Raw genomic sequence first — 26,849 nt, forward strand, 5'->3', positions numbered from 1 at the left:
CAGCCGCTCCTCATAAGACCTGTGCTCCAGACCCCTCACCAGCTTCGTTGCCCTTCTCTGGACCCACTCCAGCACCTCAATGTCTTTCTTGTAGTGAGGGGCCCAAAACTGGAGACGCGACACTCGAGGTGGGGCCTCACCGGCGTTGAGTACAGGGGGACGATCACTCCCCTAGTCCTGCTGGTCACACTATTCCTGATACAGGTTGGCAGCATGTGCTGATTTACAGCACACGGTATTTTTAGTAAAATATTATTCCTTATACATAAGAATTTTCCCAGACATTAGCTGATAATATGTAAAGTATTGACTGACTACAGGCAGATTATTTTAGGATAAAGTTTTTTGCATTTCTTTAAGGTTTCTGACAGGAACTGTCCTCAGAATCTGGGTACAATATTTGCTTGCTTTTACATGTGACAATTCCAATGCAGAATAAGCCAGATGACTAAAATTTCAGCTGAGACATTGTCAGGGTATGAGTAGATGCTATCTCTGCCCCAAGACTCAGCTAAACAAGCAAAGATGATAAGAATAATTATTTGTTTTTGTGAGAAGTGTAAAATAACAATGCACACTGATGAAATGGTTCAGAGAGTCTCGAACAAAAGTATCTTGGAGGGTCTCTTCCTCAAATTTTATGACAGTTAGAACCTAGAAAGTATTATTACAATTATGAATCCTTTCTTACCTTCAGGAAATTTGTTGCTAGATTGACTGAAGTCTTAAAGGAACCCACAAAAAAATTAATCAATGTTTTCAAAATTATTTCTAAAACCAGATATATAGATATTTATCCAGAAGTTTGAGGATTTTCCCTTATTTTCAGCAGTGCTAAATACAGCTCTCTTTGAAGTCATCTTTAAGACATTTAAAATCTCTTTTTAAAATGCTACTGGTTTAGCTTTGCAATTTTGCACTATGGTATGAAATTGTTTCTCATCTGCTCTGCCTGACTAGAAATACAGGCTATCAGCCCCATTAATGCTAAAATAACTGCATTAAAGTGTGGCCTAGCATTGTAAAATGGCCTTAGATGGTTCTTTTCTTAGAATGTTTCCCCCAAAGGTACTACTACTTACTTTAGTCAGCTACTAAAGTGATTAATTTTGCGTCCTTGGTTTCAGATAAAAATTCAGTGAGGTTGTCACAATCTGCAAGGATCACCCAGCCTCTGGGTGGTATAATTTCTTGGAGTACCCAACAACGTTACAAGTGAGATATGAGTAAATTATTAAAGTTTTAATGCACCAGCAGGCTACAAAGCAAGAGAAGTTGTCACAGTTTCTGTAGGTGATGCATCACCAGAACTGCCTGAAATCTAGCTTCTTTGGTGGATAAGAGTAATAGGATAAGAGTAATACAGCTGACATGGTTTACTTGATTTCCAAAAGGCTTTTTCAAAAGTTTTCTACTAAGGCCTTTTAAGGATATTAGGGAGCTACAGCATAAGTAGTAAGTACCTGCATGGAGAAAAAAAAATGTTTGTAGTGTAATAAATAAATTAAATAGCTCTTGCAGTGGACGAATGGTGGTTACCCAGTGGTACTCTGATATATTTGATATATATTTATGCACATATGTGTATCTATATGTATAAATGTATATTGTATTTACATTTTATATTTTAACATGTGTGTATATCTATATACAAATAAAATACATCTACCTTAAATTTATCTATACATACATACACATATATCAGGAAAAGGGCAAAACAGTAAGGCAAGTGTGCTGCTAATAATAACTTTTTTTAAAAAGCTTCTCAGATAGCAAGGATGAAAGCAAGCTGAAAAATTGCACAAGGACCTTATGAGGTTGAGTAATTGCATAATAAATTACTAAATTAAATTCAGTGTAGTTAAATGTAAAGTGAGGCACCTATGAAAAAATATTCCTAACCTCACATATAAAATTATGAGCTCTTAACTGACCATTACAACTCAGGAAATTGCTCTTGAGATTATGAAAATGTCAGCTCAATAGCAGTTAGGAAAAACAAAGTGAGAAAGAACAAAATAGAAAATGTCATTATGTCACCGTATTAATCTTGTCCACACTTTTAGTGCTGTATTCAGGCTGGTCCTGGCATTTCACAAAGGATATAGTGGAACTGAAAGAGTTGCAGAGTTGCTAAAAGGAAAACTAAAGGTAGGGAATAGTTTCCATTCAAGGAATGACTGAATCAGATAGTGTTCTTCAGCGTGGAAAAGGGATGGTTTAGGTAGGATAAAACACAAATCCAAAAATCATCAGGACGCTGGAGAGAGTAACTAGGAATCAGTTGTTCGCTCTCCTCAGCAAGAGAAGACCTAGGGACTATCGAATGAGTCTTGTAGGAACCAAGCTGAAAATGGAAAGAACAAAAAAAGTGGTTCTACACTGAAGAGAGAGTAGAGATGTGGAACTCTTCAGCAGAGGTTGTTTTGGATGCTTAAGGCACACATACGTTTAAAGAAACACCAGATAAGTACTTGAGAAATAAATCTATTAAGAATTACTGACAACATAAAAAAGTATGTCTAGTTTGGGAGAAGCCTTGAGCTCAAAAAAAAATTGGAGACTGGTAGAGAAGCTGGAAAAAGGTATCATACATACTTGGCCAATTCTTCCACTTCCCCATAGTTGTCTGATTTTGACCTCTGTTGCAGATGTGATACTGGACCAGACGAACTTTCATCTGGTGCAGTATGGCCATCCTTCTTAATTTTGGATAGGTAGAAGTCTGTATCTAATCTCATTGATTTTGCAGTAGAAATTGTTTTGTTTTTTTTTAACTGAAACAACTATCCTAAACATTTCTTGATGGCATTTTCCTTATCATGTGTGTGGCTGAACAAAAGTGTGGTGCTTTTTTGTGTTTGCATCCAGAGCCATACTCCCTTGAAACAAAAAGATTAAGGAACATTTTTTGGAGTTTTTCTTCTGGGACACGCGCAGGGACATGTTCATATTTTTCATTGTAGTATTCTAAGGTTCCCTTTTCAGACTCATGAGACCATGGTTAATTTGAGCCTCTAGCCCTTAGGAATTACGTGATTAATCTCTTTGATAATTTTTAGAGCTCGAGTGCAGCTTCGAAGTTCAGTGCCTTAAAAATTCTCTGCCAAAGCAAAGGGTGGGGGGCAGCTGTAGGTAAGAGTACATTATTTATGTCAAATTTGAGGAATAGTGTGTAGCTGTATAATAAAAAAATACATGTAATTGCATTTTCATATTATAGACAGTTTTTCTACGGTACCTCCTTTTCATATGAATAGTATTCCAGATGCTGGCACAGGGCCATTACAGCTTCCTTTAAGGGCTGAAATAGTGAATGTCTTAGTTCAGAGATTTATTTTCGGGTGTGGCCAAGTTTTCATTGCCTAGTGGTAATACTTGAGGATCACATTATAAAGCGTATCAGTTACGGTGGCGTGACAGCACTTCCCTAAACCAAGAGAGTTTGGATAAAGATGCAGGTTATTTGAGGTGGTGATACCTGGTTTTGTTCTAAGATCTTTTGCCACTGTGCTGGGTGGGATCAAGGAGCATCAAGACATCTGTTGACCCTACTTCTTTTCTTTTGCTTGTAAAGGACTGATGTTGGTCACTTTAATTTTATCCTATAATTGAACATGTTAATGTGTTTATATTCTTAGCGTTTCATTAGTTTTCAAGAGGATTACTGTATTCCTGTCAAGATAGGTAGTTTTCTCACAGGAATTGGATAAATTATTCATAAGAAAAATTATAGGCCTCAACAATAGGAAATATTTATGAGACTGCTTAAAGACAAGCTAGTTTCTGCTTTTCTCACATACTTGGGATACAGCCATCTCCTAGCCACCCTTCCTGCAAAGATTGGTAAGGAATAAATATATATTGTTTTCTCTCTTTTTTTTTTTTCTTTTTCCTTTCCTCTGCAGCATTAAAGTTGGGTCCAGAAGCATTCAAATTTGATGGTGGTGTAGAGGCGGTGGCAGTGCGGCAGAATGAGAAGTATTACATCCTAAGACCAGAGGTGATTGAGACCTACTGGTATATGTGGAGATTCACCCACGATCCCAAGTACAGGCAGTGGGGCTGGGAGGCAACACAGGTAAATGTATTAATTATCTGTCAGTAAATTAATTCCATGTAATTTTCCTTTGGTAGCCACTTTCATCCCGTGGTACTGAAACACTTCAAATGGTAATTGATTTTCACAAGTCTCTGTAAACATACGGGGGTGCACGCAGTTATTCCTGTTTTGCAACTGCTGAAGCAGATGCACAGATGAGAGACGTGGTCAGCATTGTACAGCTGATGAGTTTTAGGGGTGGAAACAGATTCCGCTGGTCAGGACTCCTACTGTTATCAGTAGTCCACAGCCCCCAAGAGAAGTAATTTATCCTGGGAAATGAAAGGGTATTATAAATAACTTTGTTAAGCATGTGTTAGCACTCAGATTAGATTAAAAGACACAGCTATTCTTAGAGTTTCTTCTTGGTCAGCTATTAGAACACAAGTGGTAGGAGAACTGTTCTCAGACAGTTTGTAGACTAGACAGCACATACATACGTGTATGTGGGTTGGTATCGTGGCTCTTTCTTTTCTTAGTTGTCTGACTGGAAGGAAGAAAATTTGCCAGACAGTTTAAATTTACTCAATTATAACAAAAAATCACATCACTAGAAGTAGACCAGAAGGGGAAGTGAATAAGTAATGGCACATAAGGCAGAACTTAAAAATTGTTGCTAAGATATTTTAGAGATTGTTGCTTTTTTTGAATAGCTGCTTTCCTAGGTTTAAATCTAGTTGTTGCTTGTTTTAATCAAATTCCCAAGTGTGAAAATGCACCTGAGCCTTTCTCATTGGAAATGCTTGTGATGGTCTACAGAAGCCCAGACTCCTTGTAAGACTCTTAACACAGATCTGTTGCTCATGGCCTTCCCTCATTCATCCTTTGTAGATAGATGGATAACTCCTTTGTCTGATAGTCATAGATTATGGGCTATATGAACAACTAGGTTTCGTTTTCACATGACAATATAATATTCTAGTTGTAAAAATTATTTGTAATCCCCCAAAAGAGTTCTTGTTTTAAATGCATCCTAGGGCTGAACTTGTGAGCCTTTTATGTCTTGTGTTTCTCCCTGCTTCTACCTGATGGTCTCTACTGAGGTTGTGCAAAACTAATTTGCTGGCGAAGCAGTTTTCTGGTCGTCTTCAAGATCTGTGGATTATTACAGCTCCTCCACTTCCCTGCTACAGCTCCTGCAGTCTTTGGAAACACAGCTCAAAGCCAGTTTCAGACATGTGAATAAACATTACAGATAACAAGACACTAATGAAATATTTTGAGTACAGCCAAAGGAGATCAGGGAAGAGCAAAGGAAGAGATGAACCAAGAGCCTGGAGAAACTTTATTCTGCAGGTGAAAGCCAGTTTTTCTCCACAGGCAAAAGACCCCAAAAAAGTACTTGAAGCAAGAGTTCTGTTGAGAAGTCTGTATTCATCAGGTGGAAGATAGTTAAGGCAGGTTCAGAATATTTAGCTGAGCTCATCCTTATGCTTCCCTCAGTGCAGTTGCGATCATGTAGAAAAGTCCAAGTATTTTAAGATTGTGTCTTAGTCTTCGTTAGGTTTTGCCTTGTAGACTGTTTTGTTATAACCAACATTATGTTACTCTGGAGAGAGGTTCTGCTTTTGTCACATTTTTATTCCAGAATGCATTGCTGCGCTCTCCAAAACATCAAACGCTGAGTCACACCATCCCTCCTGCCCAAAAACTATGCATGTTTCTAATATGACAAAGAAATGGATTTAGTAAGCTGCTCGTTGCCACTGTGTGTACTACAAATGCTTGCTGATCTAACACCAGCTCCTGTCAGAAGCTATGGCTGGATGATCCAAGCTGAGATTGGGTCCTTTATACTAGGTTAAAAAGTTTATAAATGTAAATTTTTCAGACCAAGTTCTGTCTCTTAAGCACGCTGCAAAGCATGCTTTTTGAATTGCATTTTGTTTCGTTTTCTCCATTTGCCTTCATATCTTGCTCCCCATTAATGCTTTCAAACCCAAACCCTCCCTTCCTCCTTCCCGGCCTCCAATTTTCTCTGTGTGCAGGGTAGGATTTTATTTTATCCTTCTGTCAACCTGTACGAAAGTTGTGTAAATCAAGCAGCCCACGTGTTTAACTGCCTCTGTCCTTACAGAGTGCCTTTTTTTCCTTGCTTTCTCAATAAAGAGTTTCTTTATCCAATGTAGCCTTAAAATACTTTTTAACTCTTTGTAAATGGTTTTGCATACCCCTCCCGCAAATCCAGAGTTTCTTTCACCTACTGTCATACTAACACAGAAGCTCGGCAAGCTCTTTGTTCCCCATGGTTTTCTGTTCCCTGCGTACAGATAATAAGTTCTTGTGTTTACTTCTCACACCTACTCACTACTTGCCCTTCTTCCCTACCGCATGCAGGTCTGGTTGTGTTTGTTCCTCTATTTATAAATAAAGAAGAATCTGGTATGATGCACAGAGCCGTTGGCTTGCTGCTCGTGTACACCACTGTCTGCATTTGCTTTCCATTTGCCTTTCAACCACTGAAGCATATACTTTGAAATCTGTTATTACAGACTTCTTGTGGTGAAGGATATTTTCTTCATCAGAAATCTAGTAGTTCTTTTAAAGTTTTGGAGAAACTGAGTTTTGTTTCCGAGTTCTAAATGGTCTTATTTTTCTATACTGAACCTGGTGTAACCTGGCGTTTGATGACTGAGTTCTTAGTGGTCTCCCTTGTTTGCTTCTTTGAGTGCATGAATATGTCAAACAAATGGGTTGGGTTAGTTCACCAATATTTCAAAAGTCTGCTTCTGTCATTTTAAGAACTCTTCAGAGATGATCTGGGATACATTGCAGAACCACCTGGCTTTTCGTTATACCACATTACTTAAGTTTCTTTAGCACCCCCAGCCCAGATCTCTTTCTGCCTTTTATCAATGGGAATTTGAACAGTGGGCTGGATTGTGTGTGCATGCAGATCTTTGTACTGTACTATCTTTTTCACCATTAGCAGCTGCTTTTTGGCCTTATTATCTAGAATTTTGGATAAAACTTGGGCATTTTAGTGCAGATGTTGTGCTTTGACTAAAGCCTGTTTTGTCACATCTCTCCAAATCCAGTGTGTGTGGGGAAAAACCAGGAAGCTGAATCTTATATCTCCTCAGTGATCATAAATCCCTGTGACAGGGTCTTTATCTCTTTCCTAATGAAAAGAGGCTAATTCTCCCTAATACTATACTTAGCACTAGAGACAACATCAATCTCAATTGTACTGGGCCAGCCAAATTGGATGATGGTGTGCTGGGGGGCTGGCTGAAGTATTACAGAAATACACATGCAAGATATTCAGGGTAAATACAGAAAATTTCTAAAATCCTTTTTAGGCTAATTATTTGAAAGCAATAAGAGCCACCATCTCACAATAGGAATGTAAAGCCAATTACTAATCTGAGCTACTAATGAAGGGCTCAACTATTTGTTGGGGACTTGCGTGTCTGATTAAGCAGGATTGCACCAGGGAAGCTGCAGAGTTCATTCAGAGTTTCTACTTACAGTGAAAATAATATACGAGACTTCAAGTTCAGGCTAACTTCAGGCAAATTGAGGATTGACAGTCAGATGGAGTGGAAAGACCTATAGGCTCTCTACTTAGTGAAGCGGAGTAGAAAGGAAAGAGCCAGGCATAGGTTGGAGGTGAAAGAAACAAGGGTTCGGGGTTCATAGGTTGGAAGCTGTGAGTACCAGAGAGAGATGTTTTGGGAGGTAAGCTGGTGAAGAAACTGGCAGTTTTTAGGAGCATATTGTTGGCATAGTCAAGAAGAGTCACACACGCAACCACAAAAACACCCTCAGAGGAACTGAGGGAGTTGGGATCCGATCTAGAGGCACCTCCGATTTTAGTTCCAAAGAACTTGGATCAACTCTGACCTCCCTGAATATCACAGGCCCTGAAATTTCGCTTTGCGTCATTTTTGACACAGGAGTACACTATTGCATATTCTTCTGTTCTACTCTTGATTTGAATAAAGGGAACTGGAAAATCCACTTCTTTTGATAATTTGTTCCATTATTTAATTACTTGTGCTGTTAAAAAGATATGCTTTGTTTCCTATTTGAGTTTGTCTAGTTTCAACTGCTAATCACTGGATTTTCCTATGACTTCCTATACAATTAAAATGTCTTTATTCTCTCATGTTTTCTTTCTGAAGAGTTTTTATAGATTGTAATAAGCTTACTACTGAGTGTACTTAAGATGCTAAACAAATGGTATTGTCTCCCACTGTAAAGAGTTTTCTCCAAGTGTCTGCACCCACATCAGTTCATCGTCCTTCTTAAAAAATGAATCCTAGAATTGCATGTTCCAGTTTCAACTTTACCCACAGCCCTGTGCAATGGTAAAATTATATCCCTGCTACTGTTTACTGTCCCTGTGTGTGCACCTGCCACAACATCCTAGCAGGAACCCATACTGGATTGTCTCATATGGCCACTGAATTCTTTTAAGTGTCTCTACTTTCCAGGCTAATCTGGTTCTGCAGTTACACAGCCTTTATGTCTAGATTTAGGATTATGTACCTGGTTATATGAAACTCATTTTCTTTGGGCCCCAGTTACTGCCAGATTATAGTGTCTGCAGTTATTGTGTAAATAACTGTTGCAGTGATTGATAAAACTTCAGACCATTCCTTGTGGATCTCTGTTAGAAGCAACTCTATTTGGTGATGATTTTACATTGCTAGTTTGTTCTTAGAGCACTGTCAGTTGGTTTTAAATTAAGACCGTAATGTTGATATGATATAGTGCTATTTTGTTTTATATTAGTGTCTTATGGTATCGTGTCAGTTGCTTCAGGAACTTTTAAGTTTATTACACCTCTGCAGTTACCTTTCTTTGCCAATTTATAGACCTCAAAGAATGAAATCAAGCTTGTGTGCAAGGTAGATTTCTATAAAACCATGCTGATCAGTGTCAATTATCTTCTTGTTCTTTTAAACTTTTTTCATGTGTTCCCATAAGTATTTGGGTCTAACATCAGGTACACCATCCTAAAATTTTTTTCAGCCTGCCAATGCCTCATAATAGTAGCATTGCCTTGATGTGCTTCCAGTCATCTAGGACTTCCCTGTATTCTAGGGTGCAATAAATTTAGCATCATTTTATCAAGGAAACTGGTCCTCAGCTCTTGAGCAAAAGAGCACCCAGGTGGAAAATCAGATGCCTCTACACCAAGTACTCTGAGATCTGTCTGAAGGCAGATCACTGCAAATTTCAAGTGCATTTTAAGCAGCTTGTCTACAGCACCAAAGTTTTCAACCAGTTTCATGAAGTTCTGTATGCCTCTGAATCAAGGACAATTTGTTTATCCATATTTGGAGGAATAGCTGCATAGCAATCTTTCAGAGGAATTTTTCCTCTCCAGTTCACTACTACCTGCAGCATCCAGATCACTGATCAACTAGGATAACTCCTCTGCCTTTCTGAACTCCAGTCTAGCCAGAGTCTGTCTCCTCAAGGAGAAATTTCTGAAGATACAAGACTACTTGGTAATTGTAAGGTAAAATAATATTAATATAAATCACATATTTTCTTTCTTCAGGCTTCCAGGCCTGCCAGCTTCACCAGTGTTGCACTTAGTTATCCGAGCATGAGACCTCTATAGCACAGAGCAGGATCTCAGTGCTATCTATTATCTGCAGTCTCCAGAATGAATGAGTCGTGACTCTTAGGCTGACTTGGGGTTTTAATTCTTGAGGAGGAAGGATACAATATCCTAACAGTGGTATTGTTTCTTCCTCCTTTTCATTTTGCCACAATCAGTAGCGAGTTTCTCCTGTCTGAGCTGTGGAACACCGGGTTGCTGAATCGTTGACCAGAGGAACACCTGCAAGGTCAGACTCCACATGCTAGAAATTCTGGCAGGATGGTAACCATTGGAACTTCCCCCCCCCCAATCTTGCCATGCTCCAGAGCAGAGACAAGGTCATGTTATGTTTTTATGCGGTATCATAAAAAAGGGGATAGTGGCAAGAGCAGGCACTTCATTTCCTGCCTAGAAAGCAAAAGTGCTTTGGCTCTTGCTTATTCACATCACACCTGCCTGGTGGCTGTCGGACTTGTGGGGTGGACATGCAAATGGTTCCATAAACAGTGTGTGTATTATTTCTTCAGAAGTTGGGCAAGCAATTGATTTTTTTTCTTTTCCTTTTTTTTTTCCTGTTTGGCTGCCATGTGATAGCTAGCATCACTTGTGGTGTGCAAAAGCAGGCAAACAAAGAGATTGTCATGGTGTGATGCTGTTGGGCTAGATGTGTCACAGGCACCTTTCTCTCCAGACTGTAGAGAAAACCTGGTCAACCCAAATCCCAACATGTGATAGTCTCAGTGTAGCCCTAGCCTATGCCAGTGAAAAGAATTCATCCAGACACTTGCTGCTTATAGGCTCAAGTCCCAACAAAAAAGGGAGCGTTTCCATCCAAATTTGGAGAAGGCTCTGCTTGAGATAAGGAATTACAGAGAGAATTAGACTTTTCCCAGGAAAGATAGTACCCTTCTTGACATAAGCTCAGGCTCTAGAGCCACAGCCATTCCAGTAACATCCTTTTGCCAGTCTCTCCTCTTGCTTCTTTAGAATTCTTGGTCTTCAGAAATTTGAAAGAACTTTGTACAGTCTGGATTATTCTTTGATCCGTGAGCAGCCTCACGTTTCCACAGGGTAAGAGTGTATACTAGGAGGAGGTTAGCTGTAGTACCTGATGTGCTATGACTTACTGTCCTAGGTACCTTGCTCATTTGACTTTTCACTTTTCTTCCTGATTTCAGTTATGGCATCTGCCAGCACACTTCATGTCCAATGGAAAATTCTCCTTTGTTTCCCAGTATTTCTAGTATGTAAAGACTTTAGTAAGGACCTTGAAGAATTAATTTTGATTGAATTTATTTTCTCTGCATAAAAAGGGACATCATTCAAAACTTGTTTACTCCCCTGCCTTGACTCCCCTCAGCTTCTGTTGAGTATAACTAGCAAAAAAAAAAAAATCAGAATTAACGAAAATCTGGGTCTAAAGCACCATGTGGAGAGAAACTTCGCACAGGCTAACGGGCTGAATCATAGATTACTGAACTACAGGTAGCTACATTCAGTAGTTGGTAACGACAGACATCCTGAGCCAAACACTTTCCTTCATCACTGTGCCTTTTCTGTCCCTGCATGAATCTATTAAAAGAGTTGGTGTCTGCTGAGGAAGCAGTGCCAAAGCAGCGGGGAAGCACAAATAACCTGTGAATCATGTCAGAGTAATTTCTTTGGGGCCGGTTTTAATGGCTGATATCCTTGTGTGCTGTAAGGTCGTGCATGTGAGTGGATAATGAAAGTGTAGGCGAGAGGTGCTCTGAGCTACTAACTGGTTCTTTCCAGTCTCCTCGTCTTCCATTGTGTTTTTTTGCAGTGCTGTGTTGGAGCTGACTAGCTGGGTGATTTGTGAATCCTGGGTCCATTGGCCCAGGATTTAAACTTCATGCTTTAAAGATAGAGAGCTTTTCTGCAGTTCAGCACATGAGCTGATTTGAGTTTTAACTGCGTAAAGGGGAAACAGAGAAGAGCACGTGTAGGAGATGGAAATGTGAGGAGAGAAAGCAGTAGCTAGAAGAGTTTATAAGATGAAATCAACACTCCCTAGAGATGAGTACAGTATTTTATTCCTACTTTCAGTAAGTTATTAGGCATTGGAATGGGCTGCCCAGGGAAGTGGTTGAGGCACCATCCCTGGAGGTTTTCAAAAGACGGGTTGACATAGTGCTTAGAGACATAGTTTAGTAATGTGGGGGTTTTTTTGTATGGTTTTCTTTTGGTTTTTTTATCAGAGTTAGACTGATGGTTGAACTAGATGATCTTAAAGGTCCCTTCCAACCTAGACGACTCTATGATTCTATGACTTAGCTACTAGTCATAGAGCTCCTATAAAACTTCAAACTCTTCCAGCTGCAAAATCCAGGGACATTTGTGATCTTCCTATGCATTTCATAGCACATGTTGCGTTGATTGACTGATGGATGTTCTGCTCAGTATTACCTATGAGGAGCCACACCAGCTCAGAGCAAAAGTCTACTGAGTCCATGTCCCATCATCAGTATCAGTCAACAGTAAATACCCAGGAAAGAAAGTATTCTTCCCCAGAATACTTTCTTAGCATCTAGCAGTTTGCCAAATGTGGTGTTGTAGCCCTGGAGGGATTTTACTTCTCTACATGTCCAGTACCTTTTCATTTTTGTTGGTCAGCATAAACTGTTAACATTCACAGCATCCTCTGACAAGGAGATTTACAACAGAGTAATGCAGCATGAAAAGAGCTACCTCCTTTCTTGATGAAGCCTGATCCTTTAATGTTTCCAAATTTTGCTCTACAATTAAATTCTCCTTTTCTTTTCCCTTCCTCTTCGCAGGCAATTGACAAGTATTGCCGAGTCAGCGGTGGCTTTTCTGGTGTCAAGGATGTCTATTCCTCATCTCCTACTTACGATGATGTACAGCAGAGCTTTTTCCTTGCTGAAACTTTGAAGTAAGTTCTCTTCACTCTTGCATCTTCCTGTAAAAGCTAGCATCTAAATTCTAGAAGAATGCCATGGCTCAACAAATAATCTGTTGCCTTGCCAGGGTGGTTTATGGTTTGGGGTTTCTTTTTTCCCAGCTTTAGGGTCCCAGATCAGCCCATTTTACCAGCAGAAAAGATAAGTGGAATTTCCCATACAAGAAGCTTATGCTGAGAGAGCTTTGGGTTTTAAAACTTCTGTTTGATTTCTGGCATCATAGCAGAGGAGAGGTTATCTCCTTTTAAGAAATTCCCTTGGCAAAAGACTTTTTTTTTTTTAGATACACTGACTTGACATGTCTTAAACAAGTATGTGCCATGCTGTGATATTGTAGAACTTGTTTCTCCTGTGTGCGTTACTGGAAGGGAGTAAAGGCATGGAACAAAAGTCCTTCATGGCCTTGGATGAATTTTCTGTATTTATCCCACAGCATATTTTTCTAGAATGCTTTTTGTTGTGAGCAAGAATATTGGGCATATTTTATAATCTTTTACATACTTAAATATTTTCAGTTCAGTCAAATCAGTAGGACACCTGTAGTCCATCCTCCAGAAGCTAATGCACTCTGTTGCCTATTTGGTTCAAGGTAAAATGCTCAAAGTCGCTGGTCTTCCCCCATGTTTCTTTTAAATTAATAACAAAAAATGCTATACTAGAATATGCCATAACAATAAGAATAACTAGTATAAAGATTGGAATATGTTATGGAGATTTTATTAAGAGATCCATTTTTAAAACTGAGCTAGTGTGTCATGGCTACTTATCTCCTTCATCATCAGCACAAATCAGCTATCAAGAGCATTCTTTTATCACACGGTTGTGATCGCTCTGGGGTTATGCCTATGAAGCAATGTCTTCTGTTGTGTGATGGTTTTCTTGATACTCAAGTCAGAGCAGCAAAATTGGTAATACAGTTCTGGCATTGATATCTGCCAAGATTCCTGCATGGGTTATCTCCCTGAAATCTTCTGTATTGTATACTTTTGGAAGAAAAGTGTCCGAGTTGGCTATATTCCTTACCCCTGTTTTCTTCCCTCCTGTCTAATAGTTTGGAGAATGTTTTACTTGGTTAAATTCATAGACAGAAGCCACTTATGGTAATGTGAATGAGACCAGAGCTGCTGTTAGGAGACTTAGTTGTCTCTGGTTATATAGCCACTTTCTGCCAACATGTGATGGAAGGGATGATACATATGTTGTTGCACAAACCTGTCAGCAACAAAGACTCATTAAGGTGCCCTTTCTGTCTTTACAACCCAGTGATATGATGAAAAAACAATTGTAATCATTTGACAATCTAGCATGGCATGCAGTCTTTGCAGAATAAACAGGGTTTCTATACAGCAGCAGAGTTTACAGTATCGACAGTATCAGATTTTCAGGTTTTAGCTGCAGCTGATGTATGTGAAAATTGATTTTGGGTATTGGGAGCTCAAAATGCAGCAGGGAGAAAGCAGGTCCTCAAAGTGCCAGTACTGGTGCCTACTTCAGGCACCACAACATGTTCCATTGGCAAGAAGGGGCTCTGAGTTCATCACATATAAGGGGAATCTGGCTATTCTGTCTTTCTACCAGCATCCTCTACATAGCCTCCTTACCTTACCAGCCTCCTCTACATAGTCACAATGCTTTGTTTCCCCATGTTATGATTATAAAAACAAAGTCAGCCACTGCTGTCTCCTCTGCTGTCTTCATTAATTTTATTTCACTTACTCCTTTGAGTTCATTTTCTGTAGCCTAAAAGCTATAATACCAAAGAGAGAGGCTGCAGTTTCAAACAGGTCTGGTCAGAGAAGCAATACCTCCCCAGGAGGTGATCTTAGGATGATTGATCTGTCTATAAAAGCCAAATCAGAGAATGAAATCTGTTCCTAAGGGACTTCTGTGGTGACAAGGCTGACCTTTGAAGTATTGCCAGAATCCTGTCTGCATCTTAAATAATCACAAGGAGATCCGAAAATTCACTGATGTATCACTCAATAACTGAATGTACTATAGTGCAAGCATTGCAAAGAAGGCAGTTCTAGGGAGGAACTGAGAAAGGCTTATTGGCTTTTGGTTTGGATCATTTCCCGCTTTTGGGACAAAATGGAGTTTTATTGGAGAGCTGGATATTAGATATTTGACTTAGATGCTATTGGCATAGCCAAACCAGGAACTGGTATCACCTTGAAATAAAATAACATAAAATCAGGATAGCTGAAATAGCTATGAAAATAAAGACAGAAGGGTTGGGTGTGATGCCATGAGAAAAATGGAAGGTGTCTCTCAGAAGAGGGATGTAAAACGTGTGTAATGGAATGCTTGCTGTGATCTTCTTTGCTATTGATGATAACTTCTGCAACTTTACTCCCCTCAAATTCAAAATGCATACCTCTCCCAAACATGCATTGTTGCTGCTCAGGTACTTTGGCGCATCAAAGATCCTTGCCAAATTATGAGTGTTTGGGCACTATGGAGATAGTTGTTGAGTGGGAAGGAGCAAGACGTAGAAATGGGTAGCTTAAGTTATTCAAAGGAAAAGCTTGAATCAAATGAGGAAGGTGAATTTGAGTAAGATGAAACATTGCTGCTGTGGTGAAAAAGTTTGGAAAGCTGCAGAGGGAGAAAGCAAGGAAGGATTAAGGAGGAAAGACGTGATGCTTTAAAGATGAATTAAAAATGTAGAGGAAGAGACTAAACCTGCAGGACAAAACTGAATCATCTCAGCAACAATTTTTTATTTTTAAACAGTTAATTAGTGAGGAAGTGAAGAAAAAGCAGAGCTTCACTGGCTGGTTTGTGCTATGGATACAACCAGCAAATAAAGGCAATGGGAGAATGATCAGGCCGTGGCACACAGCTGTAGACAGTAGTCTGAGAGAGAGCAAAGTAGCAGCAGCCTCAGCAGAACAGTGTGTGTCTGCAGTCTGGATGTGACAGAGACCAATAGCGGGAATGACGCCCCTTCCTTGTCACATGCTGCAAGACCTGTCATTTTCTGGATGACAAGAAACCAGGCTGAAGGAGAAGCTGAGAGGTCCAGTACACCCATGATGTTATCACAGAATCACAGAATGGTGGGGGTTGGAAGGGACCTCTGGAGAACATCTAGTCCAACCCCCCTGCCAAAGCAGGTTCACCTAGAACAGGCTGGACAGGAACACATCCAGGTGGGTTTTGAATATCTCCAGAGAAGGAGACTCCACAGCCTCTCTGGGCAGCCTGTTCCAGTGCTCTGGCACCCTCAAAGTAAAGAAGTTTTTCCTTATGTTAAAATGGAATTTCCTGTGTTCTAGCTTGTGCCCATTGCCCCTTGTCCTGTCCCTTATGCTTGCACTTGCACAGTCAGGCTTTCTGGAAAAAAGGAAATGCCTTTTGAATTTTAGCAATGGAATTTGGAGGCCTTGACAAAGATCCCTACCACCAATATCTCCTACAGAGTATAGCACAGCCATGTTCAAAAGTGCATAGTAAGAAAAAAGAACCAAGAAATACTCTTCTTCTATGTATGTCCAGAAACCTTAACTTCGTTACATGCTTCGTTTGCTCTGCATTCCTTTATAATGTACAACATTTATGAATCCCTTCTGCACAATATATTGGCCCATTTCTTCCCTCAAGAAGCTGAAACACCTTCCAGCATGGTGATGACTAGTCAGATATCTGGCATGGCTTAGTAGCTTCTCTTGTGCTTCCTCAAAATCTTTGATTTGGATTAAAGGGGATTAGTCACTTCCAAGCAGGTTTACTCTGATAAGAAGAATTTTTTTCCAACTTCTCTGCTCCCCGTCCCCAAAATTCTTGTGCTTGGTGTCTCAATGTTTGTTTTACGTTGCTAGTCTTTGAAAGGAGTCTTGAAAAATGAAAGTGACTTGGAGAGATTAAAATGCTGTCTTTATAACAACTTTTCATTGAAGGGCTTGATCATGATAAAAATGACTTTTCAGATCATTATAATAGGGCAGGTTGTGCGGGTGCTATATAAAGACTGAAAGCAAGTAACCTGTTTATAGCTTTAGCTGCTGACTGGGGGGCCTGAAGCTGCTGTGTTGCCCCTTCCTGTCTGTTGCTCTGTTTTAATACTCACCATTTTTCCCCTCTGTCTTGTTATCCAGGTATTTGTATCTGCTTTTCTCCAATGATGACCTTCTACCATTAGACAACTGGGTTTTTAACACAGAAGCTCATCCTCTGCCTGTTTTACATTTAGCCAACACCACACTGTCAGGAAATCCTGCATATCGATAAAAACAGCTCTATGAAGAGGAAAAGAGACTGTTTTCAGCTCTGATTTGTTTACATGGACCACTTGAAACTTTAAGCAGGAGAGGAGACAGACACTTGATAAAACTAGACTTCTGAGTCAAGCAAATACTGGCGTGAGAAACAAAGCTCTTCAACATATAGATAAGTTAAAACTGAAAAAAAGTTCTGTTTTATACATGACCAAAACACATTAGTGTGGTATTTGCAGGACAGAGACTTCATGCGCTTTGAACCCTAGCAAGACATCGAATCTACTGTTTAATATAAACACAGCAGCGTAAGGAAGAAGAGGCTTTCCCATCCAGGGAGAGGACCTTGCTGCTGTTCGCTGTTGAGAAGAACAACAGACCAGTCACCTCTTCAGATTGGGTGGGTTCCAAATACCTAGATTTTATTTTTCTTTTTTTGTGTTTGATGATGGCATGAACAAAGCGACAAAAAAAGCAACATCACTGCACCAGCAGCATCAGGATTTGGATTTTTTTCTGTACCTGTCTGAGTTTTCTAAGGAGCATCTGTTTGTCCAGACTGGCAGCCATTCTCAGGGCCTCTAAGCTGTTAAAACTCAACTCCAAACTATAAAAAATATCGCCTCCTCATTTCCCCTTTTCAAAATAATGCTGAAAGATCTGTGCTGTATGCTTACATCCAGAAAAACATTTAGTAGGCATTTGGTTTGTAGTTCACTGTCAGCAGTGTGGGCTTAGTTCATTTGGCAAGCTGCAGTCACAGAGTGTGGAGCATATCGCAGGGGTAGGAAGAAGCCTAAGTTTCCCTTCCTCACAAATCCTGTCACATGGGAAAAAAAATTCTCCTATTAGTCCTGGTTCTTTTAACTAAATAAACAGAGATGACAACATGAGAAAGACAGTCTCTCATGATTTATGTAACAGGGTAGAGTATACGGCACTTAAAAATGCTTCCCTGGAGCTAAGCAGCAGGAGTTTGTTGCTTTGTATTTTTCCACACAATTGAATTTTTTCCTAAAAGTTAAATTTCATTCTTTGGATACTATTCATGGACCCTTCTTTGCAGGTATGTGTATGACAAGCCCAAAACTGCCTTTGATTTAGTTTACAAAACTCCTTTTCTTCTCCGTGCTCCAGTACAAAGCCAATGTGATTTTCTTTGGAACAACGTAACATCTCTTACATACTGACTGGAAAAAGAAACTGAAGAGTATCTTCTTCCATTAGCTTATGAGAAATGAGATGCTGGTACCTGCATGGTTTTTTTCCCACGAGTACTCCTGGACTGGGCAGGACAGCATCACTTAAATGGAGTCTGTTTCAGTCTTCACTTATTTGCTAAAAAAAGTTTTGTCTTTTCAAGTGTATCTCAATCTCTTTTTTTTTAGACTGTTGTTCCAGAATCCTTAAAGCTCCAGTTATTCTTTGTGTTCCCCTTTATAGCTCTCAAATCCTTTTGCCATGGTTACTGGCCCCTTTGCAGAAAAAGAGCTGTGAGGTGCTCCTTTTCCTTCAAATTAGTGCACAGGTTGAGTCTTTAAAAAAAAATAATCTTGATTGTGTTTTCGTATTAAAGTGAGTGGATGAACTCGTCAGTGAGCTACAGCAGTACAGCATCAGATCTAAAGGGAGTGAGTGCTATTTCTCCCCCTCAAAAATGTTTATATATGAAGTTTTATATATAAAAGCTTATCTCTTCATCATATCATAATTTATCTGAATGTACATTATAGTAGAATTTCCCCCATAGAATTTTTATTCACTCATCCTTGACACTTAGACACAGAAATCATCATCACGTGATGTAAGAAAAATGCTATCAGATCTCTTAAACTGAAGTAACTGTCTGGAAAAAGGTAAGAAAGACATAGAGCTTGGAAAAATCTCCAATCTCAATGTTTTTACCTTAATAGCGGTTGCTTAGTTACTGTAATTTGCAGCAGTATCTTAAAAATAATTTGAGAACTGATAAAGTAATTGATATAGTAAATAATACTGATTCAAGTAATTGTTTATTTAAAATTAAAAGTAGCTTAATAAATGTATTCTTCTTACTGATCCCACATTAATTTATTTTTCTAATTAGTATTCAGTGACTTACTGAAGAGCTAGTAATTTTTCATTTTCCAAAGTTCAGATATCTTGTGTTTTCAGAATGAGTTTATTCCATCCCATGAGAACTGTTATTAGTTTAAAACTGTACTTGATTGCCTTGTTCTCCTAAATCTCTCTGGGTACAAAGGAGAAAGAGGAAAAGCAGACTCTTCTGCTTATAAAAAATAATAATAAAAAAAATTAAGGAAAAAGAAAAGGGGAAAAAAAGAAAGACATTTTCCACCCCATACACTCATCCCCATACACCTCCTGATAAATGCAGATGTAGAATGGCTGCCAGTCTGTTCAGAGAATGGTCAAGGACAGAATTCTGGAGTCTCAGAAACAGCAAACTTCTTAACCATTGTTTGCTGCTCTTCCACCCCCCTCTTGTGAATTAACGAGCAGCCCTTCAAATTAATTCCTCCATGAATCCCAATGGGTTAACTCACTGCTACAAGAATGCTTGAATTGAGGACCTACGCCATTTCATGTTATGGGATGGTATTTTTCTCAAAGCAGATATACAGTATTGCTGTTTCTTCTTTGTGTAGACAAGCAGCAGGTACCAAATAAAGGACGCTTGTTTCTTGTTTTTCCAGTTACCCCAATGGCTGTCAGTTTCTACACTATCACTCTTAAAAATGCAAACTCCTTTTCCTCCAGAAGCTACTGATGTGCATAGTCTATCAAAAATAATGCATTTTATGGACTGTTTGCTGTGTCACTCATGAATCTCTCCATCCTGAGATTTCTTAGAGCAAGCTGAGTTTGGAGGTAATGGGTTCTGAGCAAGGTGGGTGCTTAATAACCAAGCACCACGGATATTGAAACTTCTGACTGAAGTGACGTGCCCTCGTTCTGAGTACTTCACAGAGAAGTAGGTTCTGATCTGCAGAATGACGTTACGTGCAACCCAAAGTTCAGCCTCTTTTCCCTCTGGGTACCTAAGGTACAGTAGAATATTGCCATTTTCATTCCGTTGCTGCTGTCTGACATACTTTCATGAAGATAGAGTGTAAATTTAAGCACAAAATGACTTTTTAGTCCTAGTTGTTTCTGAGTCTTGCACTGTATTCTCTAACAAAACAATCCCCATTTTCTTTAGGTAGGTGTCCCATTTTAGCAATTTCTACAATACCCTCTCCTCTTACAGGATGAAATAAAGAACAGAAAATCATGTACGTTTTTGGCACGTTGGATTTGGGCAAGAGCCTGGAAATCCCAGAATTGTCTATTTCCTGTTTGCATGCAGTCAAAACAAGGATGTTCAGTTCTTTTCCTAATCCAAGCCTCAAGCTTGCCTGTTGGTCAGGATCTGCTAGCAGGACTTTTTTTTTTTCCTAACTTAACAGCCTGACTTTTCAAAGAAGCCAGATTTCTGCAGCTTCCATTGACCACTCTGCAGCTGTGTGTGTCTTGCAGTCAAGAAGTCAACTTCTTAGCTTTGTCCTCTAAACAAAAACAAATCTTGAATGATACTTTGGATATTCATTTTTCTGCATAATATGGTCCTTAAAACTATATGCTTAAGGAAAGTATGGAAAATAGTAAGTATCCAGGAGTAAAGAGAAAAGCAGGTAGTTCCCTGTGCCAGTCACGCCTCTGAGGCTCCTTTAGCTCCCTACTCCAAATTTGTGCATCACTGTCTTCTACCTCCCAATCACTGACATATTCCAACCCAATATTTTACAAGATTTGAATGTTGAGTATCCAGGTTCTAAAAAGTGAAAATAATTACACGCTCCCTATAATACCATCCTTTAAGGTTAAAGGTCTGCTCTGTGCTGATTTACAGCTAAGCAAAGCCCTATCATGCTGTCTTTTATGATCCCCTCTTCCTGTCCCTCAGGAAATGATATTACAAACCTTCATAGTATCACTCTCCCTAGTTTGAATGGAGAAGTGATTAATAGCATTAACATTGAAAAGATCAACAAAGTAACCTGGTATCCACAGAAAATGGTGAGACAGTTTACATCTCAGGGCTGTAGTAACAGGCTTTAAGCAAATTGAGCCTGTTATGTACATTAATAAGTCTAGTTCATGTTTTTAAGGGGACAAATAAGAAACAGACTTCTTGTTAATAGAGAAAAAGAAAGCGAGCTCTTGATCCACACTGTATTTCGGAGATCTGTTCACCCTGTTAAGACATCCCTTTTTAGCTCCTTGAATTTTGAGAAACAGTCTTTGACTCAAGAGTTTGAGTTGCCATACAAAGAGGAAACCCAAGCTCTATTGCAAGTTATGTGCGTACAACTGTAGCAGAGATGATAAGCACTACCTGCTCTGGCTGTCAGCTCCTTCTAACAAACTGCTCTGTAACTGCCCAGAAAAGTTGGGAACCACCAAAGTCGAAGGAGACAGCCTGACTTGTTACGGTGAATTGTTGCCTTTAATCCTAATCGCTTGGTGGGAGTTGGATTTGCATTCTGCCTTTATTCTTGCTTTGTCTAAAATTCACAGATTATTTTTCCTCCAAAATAATAAAAGGGCAAAAGTCTATCTTCTGATGTGGAAACCTTCTGCCTCTGACCTGGAATCCTGCATATGTACTTTTTACAGATTAAAAAATAATATTGTATATAAAAAAGATTGAATAAAGAATGTCTTTAAGTGAAAAAGGTGCATTTTGTATCCTTTGCCTCCAATAGGAACCTCCTGTAGGATTGGACTGTGATGCTGATCCTGTTTCTTAGGTTTGGTGGTGCTGCAGCTTTTCTTTCCCCTGCAGTTTTACGAGGGATTTTGTAAACTTAAACATGTATCAAGACACCCTATTGCAAAATTAAATCCCTTGTTTGCTTTTAACAGGTCGATGCAGCGCTCAAATTTTTCTCAAGATGTAGCTAAATGTTTGAGGCTGTTTCTATCTGCCGTTCTGAAAGCCACCAAACCTCACAGAATTTTGAAATGTCTACCCTTTTGTTAAATTTGTGTGAAAGTGGCTAAAATGTTCAAAGATTCTTAGTGATGAGGGTAAAGGAGGCAGGCAGACAAGCAGTGCTACTAAATAAACTTAATTTTCTTAAAACACCAGGTTAAAACCCCAGCTTTTCTTGATGCTAATAGCTGGTGAATTGGGCAATTAAGTCTGTCCATTCATTCCTCTGTCCTCTGTGAAAAGGAAGATGTTTGTAATTGCTTAAATGGTCACAGGAAAATTGGTAGGAGGAAATTGCTTCGAGTGAGCCTGTTTTTCCTCTGCACCTTTAAGTTCACTGCAACTGCTGCTATAGCTCTCTTTTTTGCAGGACAGCAGGTGAATAAGCAGATTTGCTTTCTGATTCACATTAACTGTAGATAATCCTTACTGTCTGACATCACCCATATTGCTCATACATGGTACCTTGTTTTCGTGGTGTGCCATGGCTGCCATCCTGTGTGTCCTGTTTCGGTGCTTTATATCTAACGCCCAACCTTCCTAGGGTGCTTCTGCCTCAAGACACGGTGACCTCCTTCAGTAATGCTTCATAAAAGAAAATTGCTTCCAAAGTGCCATAATTCAGTGCAACATGTGACGTCAGGTACACGCCTGCTGTCCTGATATGCCATCCATATTGAGATCCAGTTAGGCATTCAGCTGTTGCTCCCTGGCTTTCCCCAAAAGCGCTGCGTGTTCACCTGGTCTAGTGGGAGGTGTCCCTGCCCATGGCAGGGGGGTTGCATCTCAATGATCTTCAAGGTCCCTTCCAACTCTAACCATTCTATGATTCTGTGATGCACCCATCTTCCTACCGCAGTGCCACTGCCAAAGCAGTGTCTTTTGCATCCATTGATCTTCCTGTGGTGTGCTCAGCCCTTAAGCCACCTCATTGAAATTGACTTCTTTCATCAAAGCACGTTTGCTGTGTCTGTCCATGTCACACCATCTCAGCCTCTGAGCCCTCACGCACAAGACCTTGCCTCCTGCTCTAGTACCATCAAGCCTCTGTCCTTGTGTAGAGCATTTTGCCAATACCGAAGGCTTCATTACTGTCCTCCCTGCTCTTCAAACAGGATCCTGTCCTTTGTGGTTGTCCTGCATTGTCTCTGCCTCTTCAACAGCGAAGTGTTTCATGCCTCTGCTTCTACCTCTTCTGAAACACGCTTTCTTTGCACGTCCTCTATCTGAGGATATATAGCCAATGTCCTCTTTTATTTTTCTTCTGGCACTCTGCCTGCATGTCACCCGCCCCTCCCTCCCTTCCCTTGTAGGCTCCGTGATTGTGTGTGCTCCTTCCTGGAGACCATGTGCCTTTCCTATGCATATTAATTAGCTGTATTTAAAAATCCTGAAATTAATCCTTAATGGGTTATTTTTAGCCCTCATGTTGTAGCTCTGGGGGTTGGCTTCTCTCAGTGCAAAACCATAGGCATCCTGTGGGCTTCGGAAAGGAAACATTACTCTGTTTGTGCCAGTTCACATGTGGGATGTGTGAAGGTTGGTGGTGGTGTGCTTTTTTTTTTAAACATGAAGAGCAAGAGTCTTTTTGACAGCAATATTTCAGGCTGAGCAAACTCCCATGTGAAAGGGTTTGAGAAGAGCAGTCACTCATATAGCCAAACTACTTGCAGGTGAAAATTCAGGCATGGATTTGGGGAGGAAGAAAAAAGCACTGTGTGTCCATGTGTACCAACAATTTTGCTGTTTTCTTTCTTATGTGATTTCCATTGTACAAGTAGTTCTAGGCAACAGGTAAGATGTCTGTTACCATATAAACCCGAAAGGATGAGCTGCTACGTGACTGAGAAAACAACATCATCATGTGTTGGGATGGGATCACAGAGAAGTCCAATGTGAGCTGCATTACTGGTACAGCTACAAAAAGGAAGACTGTCCCTCAGGCATTTCTTCCGCAAGCTGGTGGTGCGTATGTCTGCATACCCATCTCTTCGCCAATCCATGCTGAAGCTTCAGCAAGGAAATCCCTGGAGGAAGCCCCAAAGAATAGGAGTGGATGCCAGCAGTCTGCTACATCACCTGCAACAGAGGCCTGTGCGTGGGTTCCAGGAGGTGAGGTGCAGGAAGATTTCCCATGTGGATTTACTCATGTGGACAGGTAGACTGGATCATGACTGGTATCTAGGTCATGCCCATCATTCCTGTGAATCCCACTACAGAGCTTCTGGCTAACTTTAACCACTTGTGAGGCCACAAAACGTGTTTTGAAGAGTCACTGAAGATGCAGAATTACTTGGGATACCAAGGCAAAATCTTTCAGGGTAACAGATGCTACTTTTTATGAGATATATCATCCTCCAGAGGAAGGATAGATGGTACATCTCATGTAACTGAACTTCAGTAACATATGCAATACTGCATCTTGATTAATTTATCTTGGAAATATGAAGTTGAACACAAGAGCTGCACAGCGGATAAAGAAACAACGAAGTATAAAATGGGGAAGGAAATTCATTTAGTGAATGTCCCTAAATCCTGGTACTAGGACAAATCCTCTGCAACAGCAAGAAGAATTTGTTTGCAGCAGAAGAAAGCTGGGAAGAATTGTCAATAAAGAGAATGAAGGGTCAGATAATCCTGAGGCCTGGAACAACAGAAGAAATGTAAAAAGTCAAACTTGTTCCTCCAGGGCCTAGAAGCAAAACTGTTCACTGTAATCTGGGATGTTGTCAGTCTGAATTCATTAGCATTAAGAAAGAAGAAACTTCTTTACGGTGAGGGTGACAGAGCACTGGAACAGGCTGCCCAGGGAGGTTGTGGAGTCCCCTTCTTTGGAGATTTTCAAGACCCGCCTGGATGCAGTCCTGAGTAACGTGCTCTGACATGCTCTGGGCAATCCTGCTTCAGCAGGGGAGTTGGACTAGATGATCTCTATGGTCCCTTCCAACTCTAAAAAAATTCAGTGAAATTCAGTATAGTCAGCCATAACGACGCAGATCACCAATGCAGGGTGAAAAAAAGCAAGTGAAAATAAAAGAATGGCTGTGCTGGGTCAAAACTAAGATCCGTCTAACCTCGCATCTTGGCTCAACCCTGACCAAGAGAGCAGATTCCCACAGAAGAATAGAAAAATAAGTATGAATAAATACTTCACAAATGTACCCTGAAATGATCTGCGGGTTCCTGAGCCATAGGTGGTATCTTTGTATTTAATAGCCCTTGACATGCAGGGAGGGAGGGGTGTTCTTAGAAATTAGCCCAGTTGCTTCCCGAGTCAATAGAGACTGTCAGTGTGCAGAGCAAGTGCTGCCAAAGAGCCTCGCGGTGTTGGCAAAGCGTGCACGCGTTGAAAAGGAATTTCTGATGAAACTAAAGAAGTATCAGTGTTGTACAAAGTGGGAAGAACACATCTGAGATATGGTGTGTGGTTCTCGTCACCCGTACTTAGGAGGGCTTGTCTCAGTGGAACAGGTACAAGACAGGAGTATTTAGGTTTATCAGGGAATGGAGCATTTTGTGTCAAGAGAGGTGAGAAGAAGAGTTTAGCCTGGCAAAATGGAAGACTGACAGAGAGGATAACTGCTGTCCACAACACATCAAGTGGTTGATCATCCTGGGAGAGAAAAAAAAGCTGTTCTTCCTGGAGGACAAACCGGGAGCGGGGGAGGAGGCTTGGAAAGCCCATACAAATTGATACATGCAATATCTGAATAATTTCTGACAGTGAGGTCCTAGAAGTAGAAAATATGTTGATCTACTGAAGAAAAGGATGATGTTGTGTGCTTGCCTGCAATTTCAGGTGAATGAATCAAGGATATAAGAGGTCTCTTCCTGTCCTACATTCCAGAACTCCTATGGGAGCTCTATATCTAGGGCTGAATTTACATTTTCCTTTGCACTGTTACCTGTTTCTAGGGCAGGGCAAGTGTAAAATGCCATTGGATCAGAAAAAAAGCTTTTTTTGTCTACATGGATGGGAGTACTTGGTTCACGTTTGCTATGTGGTTGAGTTATGATGAATAGAAAATTATCAAAGTACTTGCTATTAAATTTTCTAACATGGTTATCTGTTTAGCTCTCACCGTTGGATTTGCTATGGCTGAATCAGAAACACACTGCAATGTGTTGAAGCACAGTGCTATCAATATAGGACACCAATCTCTTCTATGTAAAAGGTTCGTTATTGAACAAGGAACAAGGAATATGATACTAAAATAGAAAAGAGTTGTACAGTCCACAAATAAAGTCCTTTGTGCAATGATTCTTACACAGCAAAATAAGTAAAGATCATCAGTACCCTCAGAGAGAGAATCTCTGAAGATACCATCTGTTGCATGCACTTATATTCTGGTTTGCCCATATTTGTATATGCAGATATCTGTCATAAGCTCATCTTGTCCTTTATTTAGGTACGTTTCCCATTATTACTTGAGGTGCTTTATGTCTGTGGGTTATTTCTATACTAATTAATGTTTATATCAAGGGATTTCCCTGACAGTTCTCTGCCATTTTTGCCAGTATACTCTTAGATTTGCACTGATACATAGTTATGCATTTTGTACACTTTAGCCAGGAAATAATTTCAAAGAATCCATACGTTATTGCTGTTAGTATGCTTAAATCTTAGAACCAGTGTTACTTAGGCAACCATGTACATCAAACTAAAATCTATAGCCTGCTAGAACCTTATGCCAAGCTCCTGTAAACTCAGACACTGTGTTCCTACTTGTGGCACAGCAAGGTTAGGTTTTCAGGTTCTCATTAGGTATTTTTCAGCTGAAGTAGAAATTTCCCCCAGGAAAAGAATCCTCAAAATCTTTGCATACCCACCAGTCATCAACTTGTGGGATTAGTTGCTTTCCTGTGAAGCAGACTTTGAGGAGTTCAGTGACAAAAGGGAAAAATTTACTGCCACATCCAGGAAACATCATAACATTGATTTTTTTTTTTTTTTTAATTAGCTTAAATAATACACAAATGCTGCTTTTCCAGGTGTGTAGTCTAAGTAAACCTTTCTATATACTGCCCCTGATTTCCTCCAGTTCCT

At 39.9% G+C, this 26,849-nt stretch overlaps 1 protein-coding gene across 1 annotated transcript in view; it reads left to right on the top strand.

The window, feature by feature from the left end:
- Nucleotides 1-21,537, top strand: part of MAN1A2 (mannosidase alpha class 1A member 2) — a 146,248-nt gene extending 124,711 nt beyond the window's left edge. The window contains exons 11-13 of the mRNA XM_074157379.1: nucleotides 3,909-4,081; nucleotides 12,461-12,576; nucleotides 16,705-21,537. Coding sequence (XP_074013480.1) covers nucleotides 3,909-4,081; nucleotides 12,461-12,576; nucleotides 16,705-16,837 — 422 coding nt within the window. The 3' untranslated portion in view covers nucleotides 16,838-21,537. The remainder of the gene's footprint in view (nucleotides 1-3,908; nucleotides 4,082-12,460; nucleotides 12,577-16,704) is intronic.
- Nucleotides 21,538-26,849: the final 5,312 nt, after the last annotated feature.

Source organism: Numenius arquata, chromosome 1 (genome assembly GCF_964106895.1).
Source record: "Numenius arquata chromosome 1, bNumArq3.hap1.1, whole genome shotgun sequence".
In the NCBI taxonomy this organism is placed as follows: Eukaryota; Metazoa; Chordata; class Aves; order Charadriiformes; family Scolopacidae; genus Numenius; species Numenius arquata.